This window comes from Astatotilapia calliptera, chromosome 16 (assembly GCF_900246225.1).
Source record: "Astatotilapia calliptera chromosome 16, fAstCal1.2, whole genome shotgun sequence".
Lineage (NCBI taxonomy): Eukaryota > Metazoa > Chordata > Actinopteri > Cichliformes > Cichlidae > Astatotilapia > Astatotilapia calliptera.
In genome coordinates, this window is record NC_039317.1 from 23709911 (window position 1) to 23722620 (window position 12710).

Below are 12710 nucleotides of genomic sequence, written 5' to 3' on the forward strand. Positions count from 1 at the left end.
CATAACAAACACAATACACAATCACTTACACTGATGAAAACATCAGCTGTAAAATAAAAAAAAAGTGGTGTAAACTGTTAAAATGAGAGAGAACAAAGTAAAACATGAAACTGCAACTACAGTCGCTTTAAATACCAGCACCTTCAAGTAACACACTACCGCAAATAGTAATACTTATTCTGGTTTTCCGCTCAGACAGATCACATGACTTTATAACAGTAACAAAGGCATTCGTTTTCTAAGTCAAACAATTAGATTTCATGAACAGCACTGATCTTATCAGAGACAGCAGACTATTTTGTTATCTGTGGACTCCACTGAGGAGAGCATGCACTTGTTTCTCTGTTTGAAGATGTTCCAGTTTACATTCTGTGAACCAATCTGTAGAGCAGGGTCTGAGCTAATAAATTATTAGTGCCCTACAAAGAACCAGCCTGGTTTAACACTACAGATAAGTGTTTTCTCCTGCTACAGTATTTATGCTGTTGTAAATTCTGAACACATCAGTCCTTCGGATCTTTTTACTGATTTAAGCATGCAGCCTTTTTTTAAATGTTATTCTGTGTCGGATATTAAAAAAGCATGTGTATACTATGAGTGTGTGCTACCTTGCTGAAGGCCAGACAGTCTTTATCCTGGTCCTTGTCTTTGACCTCAAAGTCATACAATGCTTTGCCCTGGGGTGGAGTTTGGCTCAGGGGACGCAGCAGCTGGATGTAACTAGCAGGCAAGAAACCATGACAACCATTGAGCTCGCCGTGGTACCAGTTGTCATCCACCTTGCGTCGCAGGATGATGATGTCACCTTTGGAAAACTGGAGGTCGCCCGGTTCCTTGCCCTCATAAGAATAGAGGGCTTTGCCGCAAGGTAGCGCTGGGATATTCTGTGAAGCATACACACAGAAGCACTTAATATCAGAAGAAATTTATAACGTTTTAGAAGGGCATCAATAAAAAGCATTAAGGAAAGGGGTGGATGGCATGTGCTATTCGGGTGCTTTTTCATGTTAAATACTACATTTTTGTGTCTCTTCAGGTTTTTAAAAACCCTTCCAATAAATCTTAGAAGATAAATTCTGTAATATACACTCTGAAATCATAACCTACATGATGAAGGGGTCAAAACAGAAGCTAAAAGGATTAGATTAGAGCACTTGGTTGCTGGTGTTTTGAAATGATTTGCATTTTCCTCTTATATTTCAATATGAAGAATGCTCTCCAGTACAGCAGGAGTTATTAATATAAAAGGTTCGACGGCAGGTGTTCTTTTGACATAAACATCTTACACAGAGCAGCTTTAAGAGCTTTTTTACATCTCTACAGAAGACTAAAAGCATTTCTGTTTAAAATTAGTGCAACTGTGCTGAAATGTTAGGCGATAACTACACTTGGGGTTGACAGATTACAGGGTAATGCTTTTTTATTAAATTCTGTTAAGATGCAACAGAATTTCCCTTTGTGTCATGTCCGGAATAAATGGGCTTCAGGTCTGTTTGCTAATCACAAACAAGGTGGTGACCCCTGCAGCGATGAGTAAATGAAGTAAAAAAAACAAACCCTGGAGGTAAACATGCTATAAACCAACTTAAAACACTGGCAAATCAAATATATTACAAACTACAGGCCCTGGAGACAAATTTGTAGAAATTGAGGATTGGATATGTGCTTGAAGGTTCATTTTATCCCCCCCCAGCAGTATGTGAGATATGACGGGTTATTAAAATGTTTGCAAGGTAATTGCTGCTCCCACCTTGGGCCAAACATAGTAATTTTCAAAATGCCAGAACGGCATGAAGCATGACTCCCGTGAGTTTCATCAAAATCAGGTCCTCGGTGTCTCACTTATCAAATGTCCAGGACAAACGCACCATTTATCCTCCACACATCAGATACATGAAGCAAACTTGAGTAAAATGATTAAAACGTCACACTGAACTCAATTTGTGTTAAAACTGCATTTAACTAGTGTGCTTTTGAAATCATTTAAAATAATGATTTGCTAGGCAGATACCCAGCATGCATAGGCCTATCACAGGTACACAAGACTGTAACTCTTGCCCTATGACAGCGGATATAGGTTTCAGACCTGCAGACTCTGCAGCCCTAAATTGGAAGTTAATGGATGGATGGATGGATACTGTATGAAATCCTTGGGGTATACATTCTGCTATATGTGCTGCTCTGTCTGCAGCACATGTAACAGAACATGAATCACAGCTAAGCAGATGGCGTCTTAATTGTAAGTTACTGACTAGCTCGTACAATAAATTGCTGGAAAGTTCATGAACAATTACCTCATCAATCCTGCCTTTTCAATATGACTCTGACATACATATATATTTGGGTTGTCAAAAAAAATGAAGACTCAGATAGTAATTGATTATAAAAAATTAATATTGGATTAGACACTCCTTTGCAACAGTATTGATATTGTTCACATTGAATTCAGGCAGGTACATAGCCCTCCCCTCACTAGCAGTTATAACAGATGATTTGTAAGGTCAGTAAAGCTCCTGTTTCGAGAATATTAATGTATTTAACAGTTATATCATAAATGCGGATATGTTTGAGTCAGTCATTTCTTTTGGGAGCACCCCGACAGCCACAATAGCCTCTTGTTAGGTTATTACGGTAGTGGCGAGTGGCTGTGACTAATGATGAAAGGATAAAGTTAATGTGGGAGTCATTCAGCTAACATTATCGGTCCTGCCTGTCTGTCATTTTAAAACAGTCTTAGTTTACCAGGATAGCTTGATTATTTGTGTCCAATGAGACGTCAGAGAAGGAAAAGAGTATGGTGCAAGTCACTATTATTATTACTATTACTTGCTTTAGGTGAGTGTTGTTGTTGATGTTATTATTTGTATTTTTCTAAACTTTATTTAAAAATAATTTATATTTGTCTTCCTGTGGTGTATTGAAAAAGTATTGAGAATTGTGTTTGAAAGTTTGAAATTCTCCCAGTTAAGAATAAACATGAATAAATAAAAATTCAGCATAGGCATCATCCCAAAAGCTCCAGTAATGGTGGGACCTGCATGATAACACAGCACTGGCATATCTGAATAGCTACTGTAACATGCTATTTCTAACTTACAATAATAAAGACTTCTGTTTAGAGTGCTAATATAAGTAGCAGCCTTTTTTCCCTGTTAACATATTCTTCCCTTTAGGGCTGCTCAATTAATCGAATTTGAATCACGATTACGATCTGGGCTTTCAACGATCATTAAAAATGACTGAGCCGATTATTAGCCCCTCCCTCATTTATCCGCGACACCTTAAAGGCCGGTCCGTGAAAATATTGTCGGGCATAAACCGTCCGTGGCGCAAAAAAGGGTGGAGACCGCTGATTAAGAGGACCCGAGGGAAGCTCGGAAAGCTAAGCAGAAGTTATTTGGAGAGTGACTGCTGTTGGTTGAAAAGAGAGTTTAAAAAAAAAAAAAAACTTCAGTGGTGTTGCACACTATTTATATTATTTTTTTAAAGTCATTGTTAACCCTTTAAAGCCGGTCAGAGCAGCACGCTCCGTTTTGCGTAACTATTTTTAAATCCCTTTAGAACCTGAACCGTGTAAGCTAGCGCAATAATTTGTTTTGCATATGAAACCGGAGGAGTTGTACTTACATCTGATGCCATCAGCTTGTCCTCGGTCACGGTTTCGTTCCACATATAGCTTTGCAAAAATTGCATAAAAAGCGCTTGCAGGAACAAAAACATAATATTCCAGAAACACGCTTTGCCGTTCCTATCAGCTGTTCGTAACACTTCCCACAGTGAAATGATGCACCTGCTGTTTTCTTTGCAAATTTGCATCATAGGATTGTTTTTTCGTTTTTCCTGCAGTATATAAAAATTGCTGTATCTCCAAAATAAAACTATGAAGACACTCAAAATAAATTTCCTGTGGTGGGAAACTATTTTTTTTGCAACTTTATTGTATTTAAAGTTTTGAGGGATAAACCTCTTAAATTTCTCCAAGTAGAAATATATGTAAACAAAACAAAAGCGATTTTCAATTTTTTTGTAGTTTATTGCACTTGTTTGCAATTAATGTAATTACTATGGACTTAATGCATACATATTATTAAAATATGGGCTATAACAGTTGTATTGATGTATAGCAACTTGAAATGCTCCCACAAATGGCTACACAGCATGTAAAAAAAAATAATAATATAAGCTCTGGTGGACTTGGTTCTATGGTAGGTCTTAAAGGGTTAAACAAATATCGTCAAATAATCGTGATCTCAATTTCAGTGAAAATAATCGTGATTATCATTTTTGCCATAATCGAGCAGCCCTACTTCCCTTTACCTTAACTTCCACCCCTTATGCCTTAGAGAGGATTAGCTTAAATCCATACCCAGTTTTCTCTGCCACATTGAACCTAGGTTGATATGACAGGTGTGGGGGCATAAACACAAGATGTGCTCTGGATGCTCTTGCCAAATATTAGCTGTTCTCTTAATTATTTCTTTTTGTACTTGGAAATGTAAGCCACTCTGTTGAGCAAACCCATATACAATATGATAGTGACAATAGGATCTGACATTTTTCCATATCATTTTTAGCACAGTAGGAAAAACTATCTCTACACTGTAACACAATTACAATGCTGTTTCTTTATTTGGTGTTACATAATGCTGCCTATTGAAAGGATCATCATCTGGTGAGATATTATGACAGTTTTCTAGTATGCTCTAGGATAATATCATGTCTGTAGATAATAGAATGAAGACATTTTCATAGAGACAATACCCCTTAACCAGCTAATTATAAGTCCTCAGTCGCACAGGCCTTGAGACAGATTAGCAAGCATCTGGCAAGTGAGAAAAATAATGTATTCCCCTGACCTGTTGCTAGTGGTTGCTGGAGATTGCTGGTTGATGCTAGGTGAAATTAGTTGCATAGAGGGTGCTGCAGCACAACCTCCTTGCAATTGCTTTAGTAATTGTCACGCTCATTCATAGTTTGCATTAAAGCCACAACTTGTCTGCACTCACTATTTTATTTTGAAACTTGAAAAGGTGTAACACAAACCAGAAACTTTGATTTCAAGGTAAAAGTTGTACCTTACTGCTGCAATCGTCACATTTCACAAGGCACAACTTTTACTTTGAAGGCCTCTGTTTCCAGTTTGCGCCGCACCAATCACATTTTCACGACCTCTTGGTGAATAGTTTGCAAGCGTTTGCAGCCAAGTTGGCATCTGCCATGCAAACTACGGGCAGCCACGGTAACCAGCTAGCGACGAAAACAATCCCAAGAAGTTTTTTGGTGCAGCACCATAGGCCTCTTTGCTACCGATTTCACACTAGTGATTTCCGGCAGCCTCAGAAACCACTCAGCAACTGGTCATGGAATACGTACTTTTCCCTAGCTCAGTGACCAGCTGATGGCAAGGGTTCACTGACCAGTCTGTAGGTCAATGGGGTTCTACCTGTTTATTTCAGAGTGACTTTTAGCAATCTCCAGCAACCACTCGCAACTGATCGCGCAACACACTTTTTTCTCTCACAACCAGCTTGTGTGCTCAAAAAATCATAAATTTTCTCTGACTGTGTGTGACCCTTTAGCAAATAACTGTGGGTTGAAGGTGAGCCACTGTTGGAGAAGTTATTTAACCTGCCTACGTGGCATGCTATAGGGGAAATCTTGACAGCAATAGCAACAGCAAGTAAGGGGGAAAGGCTAATATAGTCTAGATTCAGCAAGTGAGATAAAACTGTCATTTCCATATAACCAGTGATACATAGATATGCATCATCGCAGTACACCTATATTTACTTTCTCCAACACCACACACACACACACACACACACACACACACACACACACACACACACACACACACACACACACACACACACACACACACACACACACATAAACAAACACTGCAGCGTTCAGCAGACACTTAATAAACCGAACATGTTCTTGGAGGCAAGCGGTCCTGAAAGGGAGTTTATCTTAAAGAAGATCCAGGTAAACAAACAGCACTGTGTAACAGAAGAGACAATGCATGAGAGTGAAAACTTATTTTCTTCACAGAGAAGCTGTTTACAATAACACAAACACACGTACACACACTGACATTTTATACACTCACATATAGATAGATTCTCCCCAGACAGAGCACTGAAGAGAACAGCCTGAGGCTCCCCTGCCTGACTGTTTTGAGATCAGTGATGACGCAATAAGAGGAAACACACACACAGACACACGCAAACAACTAGAAAGTAAAATAAAATATTAATGCTGCTTTAACTATTACTACTGCTATTTCTCTCTTCTACTGTAACACATTTAATACAGCTTGTGTTTCACTACTATACAAAACAACACTTGATCAAAGAAGACCTTCCACTAAACATATTCTCCTCCTCTCCTTAGTGCCAGACCTGCCGGCACAGATGTTGGGCAGAAAAGTGTGGATTGAGGTCAGGTGTGTTTAAAACAGGGGTGTGAAACATAAGACCCGGGGGCCAGAATTGGCCCGGCAAACATTACCTTTCGGACCACTAGACCGCTTTAGAAAAAGTGAAAGAGGGCATAAAGTTTGCACATTTAAATGCATTTTAATAAGTTTTACAGTTTTTTCCTGCTGATAAAGACCTCCCCCATGACAGTTTATACCATACCAAAATAATCACGTAAAGGACAAACAGTTAAATGACTATCAGCGATCAAAATGTCTGTTTTTTATAATGGGTCCACAGTAAAAAGAACAGAATTTTCTGTGAAATATCAGAAAATGTCTGTTTTACAATTACAGCTCAGTCTGTGCAATGAGCTACCAGAAACGTTTCTGCAATTTCACACATTTCTTTCATTTACTACACAGGCATTTCTTTATCGTGTAAAAAAATTGAGATGTATTGTTGAAATTGCACATTTTTACTTATATTTAGACATCTCGGGGATTAAATGTGTAGCTGAACAGTTTCCACTGAAAGAAAGAGGAGTTTCACTGGTCCAGCCCACTTAAGATCAAAATGAGCTGTTGTGTGGACCATGTTGTAAAATGAGATAAAGGATATTCTTCTTCTTTCAAACCAAAATAATACATACGCACAGGGATTCCGATTTATGCGCAAGGGCATTCATGTCAGGTTAAAACAGGAAAGAGCTTTTCCTAACCTGCTGCCACAAAGCGCAGCTCCTGGTGCTCCATCTGTGTCTGCACAGGATGTGTTCAGGCACAGTAGCAGTAGGTTGCTCATGTTTTGGAAGTGCTCGGAGCCCAGCGCACAATAAAGCACACAATGCAACAGCTGCATGTGCAAAACACAAAAAAATAGACAACCTGCGTAGACAGCTGGTACACAGCTGGATTCATTAAAAGAGGAATCTATTCTGTAAGTAAGAGGTGGTCGACTGAAGGATGCAGCTAAAACACTTCCTCTTACCTAAAATGATGTGACCTGATATTTTAGTGGACGATTTTTTGGCAGATAACAAAATGTAATAAACTACTTTGTCATTATTTTAATGATACGCTGTAAAAGTGTAGCTTCCAGCATTACATCAACAATTCATCTTCATGTTATTAAAAAATGTAATCTGAGTGGCCTTACATTTCCAAGAAATATTCGCCATTTAGATTGGTTTTATAAACTGTGTACATAGTTCCAAGGAGACGTACTTCAGCGAGGCTGCAATTCATTTTGAGAAGACTCCCCCAAAACTGGGAGTTTCGCTTAAATAGTTGCAGATGGCAAAGATGGTGGTGGAGATGTGAGACATTGTAATCTGGCAAAAGAAAGACAGTACTGGAGGAAGAACAGCTACGTCACACAAATTTCTTAGTCTTCATTTCCTTTGGAAGACTCACTTGTTTCTTCTCACCTGTGCCCCTACAACTCTCATTTTCTGCACTCCCTCTATGTTCTTCTTATCCTTCCTCCTCTGATTATTTTCACCTTTCTCTCTTTCCCTCAGCCCTTCCTCCCTCTCTTCAATCTTTATTTGCCTGCCCCTGGGCCAACAGACTGGGTGGTAGAAGCTGCCGCATGGCTTCATCAGGGAATTGCTGTGTTTGCTGCTCAGTGCCGGGAGGAGGGCGATGGCTACGCTCTCTCTGCTTGGCGATCATCTGAGACTGCAATACATGCCACAAGAACAAAGCCACTTTATCAATCATTTTTGGAGGAACAGTCTTTGCTTAGCAGTTCTTTTTTAGTAATAAACTGATATGTATCATTGTGATATATTAGTATTAGTAGTGACAGGGTGGTGCAGAACCAGACAGTTCTAGGTCTGGACATCATGACAGGGAGATTCAGAGTTTGAATGTTCTGCCTGTGCAGGTTTTCTCTAGGTACTGTTTGTGTGTATTTTAGTTGCTTCCCACTTCCCAAGTGTGAGATTAAGTGGTGATTCTGAATTGGTGTGGATGTGAGTGGGAGTGGCTGTCTGTCTCTCTGCTAGCCCTGTGACAGACTGGGTATTGTGTGTACAAATGTGGACACTTCTTAATCTTTCATTTCAGATGTTTTCAATCCCATTGTACCAGGTGTATAAATTCAAGTACCATGCAGTCTGCCTTTACAAACATTTGTGACAGAATGGGCCATTTCAAAGAGCTGGTGAGTGGTATTGCTGCAAAGTAAAAGTTTTCAGGAGCCACAGCAGCTAAGCCACAAAGAAGCAAACCATGTAAAGTTACAGAATGATGAGCCATATAATGTGTTAAAGTTGCTAACACTCTGCTGACTCAATAATTGCAGAGATCCAAACCTCCACATTAACATCAGTACAAGAATTATGCACTAGGGCCTTCATGGCATTGGTTTCCATGGTTGAGCAGCTCCTGCTGGTGTAAAGGGTATTTGTCTCATAGAGTGTATGAGTTAATCTAATTCCGTTTTAAAGCAATCCCCCCCTAAAAACTCTGTTAGTGAGCATTTAAGCAGAAATGTTTGTGTTTAAGTGCAATAAACACAACCCAGCTGAGCCAGATGTTGCCACTAATAACACTGCTGTCCTCCTGTGAGCTTTAACCTGGACTACAAGCCGAGCTTGCAAGTAAAAAGTGTATTCTCTGTTAAGAAAGATGTAAGGTAAATGTTTTCATTACACAAGATACATAATCTGCCACTGAAAGTCAAGTGAAATTTAATATAGAACACATTTCAAAGCAAGAAATATAAAAACTAACTAATATAAAACAATAAAAACAGGATTATTTGGCCACTGAAAACAATCTAAAATGTAGGCACACTATCTAAAAGGCCAAATACCTGAAATAAAATGTAGAAAAATCAAAAAAAATAAATAAAATTGGAGTGCAAGAAGTTTAATTTATCATTTATTAATTCAGCTGGAAACATTTAACTTCAACACTCTTCAACACACACTGTATATTCAGTATATTCTATTCAGATACACACATATTCTATTCAGTAGGTAATTTGGCATACACCAGTGCTAGGTGTAACTAGATGCTTTCAGCTTTCAAGTTGCTAAATGAAAACATTACTCTGCTACACACTAAAACCTTAACATTTATGTACAAAACTAAACCTAAAATTCCAGGAACATTACATTTAGAGGACTTAAATATTTCTTTTTACTGAATTTGAACGTTCCTTCCACCCTAATGTTTCTCTGCTGCTTTCATTCCACCCATTACCCCAATTGTTTGACTATAACACTATTAATGCTTTTCTAAGTGTCTCTGTAGCACTGTAAAAACCCTTTAACATGTTAAATTTACTGTATAAACATTCCAGCACATATGAAAAGGTCCCTGAGTCACTCTGTTCTCTCTAATTGCATCTAATTGAGCTGTAATTCATCCCTTGCAGCTCAACACAAAACTTTGCTTTGCTACGAGGTACCCCTACCCTCATAATTTAGACATTATTTGAATGGCTACAAAGTATTTAGAAATGCAGTTTTACAATTACACCTTTGTATATAGCCACTTTTATTGCAATTTGTATTTCCTATGAATAAATTAAACAAAATAAACCCCTTTCATTTACAAATAAAACCCTTTAGATAAGCTAGTTCCAGCTTCATTTTTGTAGAAGATTTATATATTTTAAGCTGTCCTACTCTTGAATATTTGTAGTAGCAGATCGGGGGATGCAAAATCTCCCCGGCAGAAAATTGCATTCTACATGCACAACACAAAGTTTTTAGAATTAATTACAATTTTTTACATCATGGCCATCCGGGAAAACTGCTTCACCTACAAGATTAACGTCAAGCGGGAGTATGGTAGGGATTAAATGAAAGCTAAAACTTATCTACAGTTTTGTGTTGAATTTAACTCCGGTGGCTCGTGTGTTGTCTGTCAGGCTGTATCTCGAGATAACATTTTTTTCTCCATTTTTCCATGAATTAATGATAAAACTGAGGCAGCAAAGTTTTAAACCCATCACTGAAGGTTGCTGTAAGGTAAGTGACAGCCCTCTCACACTTTTCTTTTGATTACTTTCAAGCTCAGCGGTGCTTTCCTGCAGTCCTCCCACCATTGTGAGAACGGAAACTAATCTATCCTGAGCTCTCAGTACATGTGTGAAAGGATCAGAACTGCGTGAGTGGGCAAAACCAAGCCAGGACTCTTGGATCTCAGTGGGGAAGCAGAGGGAGTTTTTTGTGTCCTTTCAGCAGCGCACTATTCTCATCAGTAAACACACATGTACACACACAGAGACAGACAAACACACCCCTCCAAATGGTAATTACTGCAGCAAAAGGGTAAGAAAGTGTTCGGAATACTTTTGTGTGTGTGTGTCTGATTTTCCTTGGTGACATACAATAAATGCACAAGTCGCTGCTAGGACGCCCATCTGTCACATCTCTGAGTGTGCGCTTGTGTATGTGTGTGAATGATAATCAGAGACAGTTTTCACAAGGCACAGTGTACTTCAGTGAAATGTGCAGTTAGTGCAGTAATCATCCATTTAAGTCACCTACTCTTTTAATTTAAACACTTTTTATTTGGACACTTCTATTAACTTGTGTGTTTGTCAGAACAAGCACACATATGTAATTTGTGAATAAAATAACATTTTCCCAGTTTTACATTGGTTATACCACCTGACATAGAAAGTGTAGCAGCCTACATATGAGCTGAATTCTGCTACTTTTATCGGTATTTAAGAGAGAGGCACAAACATTTTCATCCACCCGTGACAAAATATTCTTTTCACTATTATTACTTTCCCCCCCTCATAATAAAGTAATAAATATTACTTGACAATTATATTCACAATGATAAAAATTTTGGTATCTATTGAGATTGTGTAGACACATGACCTCTAACCATGTGTCATGACAATGGTCCCTGTCACACAGTTTGATCCATGACCATCTGGCAACCACCTGTCATAAGGGGAAAATGAATATTCCCCAACCAGTTTAGAGTGGTTGCCAGAGATTGGCAGTTGCTGGGAAAATGATGCTTAATTTGTTATCATTTAAATGCCATTCATTCAAATGGAGAGTGGATAGTTTTGGGTTTACATACAATATATTATTTCAATGTTCTTAAAACCAAATCTATTTAAAGTGAAGAGTTTTATAGAAACGATAAAACCATGAAATTAACACATTGTTTTAATAGAAATGATTCACAACTACATGTCACATCAGTGACCCATATACACACAACTACATACACACATACACATTCACACACAGTATTAATGACCTTATTATACAAGATAGATTCACCTGCTCGAACAATAAGTTGCACCATTAGCTGCTCTTATCCTTGCCAGCTAAGTGACACAACTAAGATTTTACATGAGTGAAATGGATATAATCTTCACATAGAAATAAATACACAAATTAAGTACACTAAAAGAGAATCTATGAAAATCTAATACAAAAACAACCAAACTTATTATTACCTTTGTACCGGACACGAGGTTAATAATGTTTAGGCAAAACATCGGCACCCTGAAGTAAAAGCATCATTTAAAGTTATTTAAAATGGCTTAAATTCATTTAGTGAGACCAGCCAGCTCTTCAAGTTTTGGGCAAATTTGAAGACAAATTTTCCAAAGACAATTTATAAGTAAATTTGTGTTGTTTTTTTTTTTTGATATACATTTGTTTAAATGTCAAGCTAACTACAGCTGATCTACATATTTAGGGTCTACTGAAGGTTCTTCCTCACATAGATGAGCTAATACTACAGCATTAGGGCGTGCGCTGCATTCAACACAGCAGCATAAGCAACTGCTGATGTTGCACCGCAAGTAGAAAGAGTTAATAATGTCGCCCACGAGAGCCCCAATCTCACAATGCTGACAATGGTGTTTAACATTCACTTTTAAAAATCGGGCCAACATTGTTCTTCACAACAAACATCTGCTGCTGTGAATTGTGTTTTGTGAAAAGGATTTATAATCAAGAACTATTGATTGAAATAAAGCTTGCTTTATGAGTTTGGCAGGTCGAAAGCTTCATCGGGAACGCCTGGCCTTCGTTCTGAAAGGTTTTTCTCACTTGTGGGTTTTCATTGACCTGCACTAAAGAGCTGAATGCTTCCGCTAAACACGCACGCAGACTCACATGTGTGAACCAGCTGTTACATTCGTAAGAATGCACACAGATTCCACAGGCAGAAGAAATGCAGTTGACTCTGACAGACTGAAACAACAAATGACAACAAAACACTAATATTCATGTATTCATGTAAATCTATTCATTTATTTGCTGTGAATGATGGCAAACACTGAGTCTCA

General features: G+C 38.3%; 1 protein-coding gene across 5 annotated transcripts in view; it reads right to left on the reverse strand.

Moving 5' to 3' along the window:
• Window positions 1-12710, reverse strand: part of LOC113008489 (E3 ubiquitin-protein ligase SH3RF3) — a 111352-nt gene that overhangs the window by 38625 nt on the left and 60017 nt on the right. For 3 of the 5 annotated variants that reach the window (XM_026145941.1, XM_026145937.1, XM_026145938.1), the window contains exon 2: window positions 609-884. In XM_026145941.1, coding sequence (XP_026001726.1) covers window positions 609-884 — 276 coding nt within the window. Of the gene's footprint in view, window positions 1-608; window positions 885-7851; window positions 9231-12710 lie in introns of those variants that run through there. The other 2 variants (XM_026145940.1, XM_026145939.1) reach the window with 2 other exon arrangements.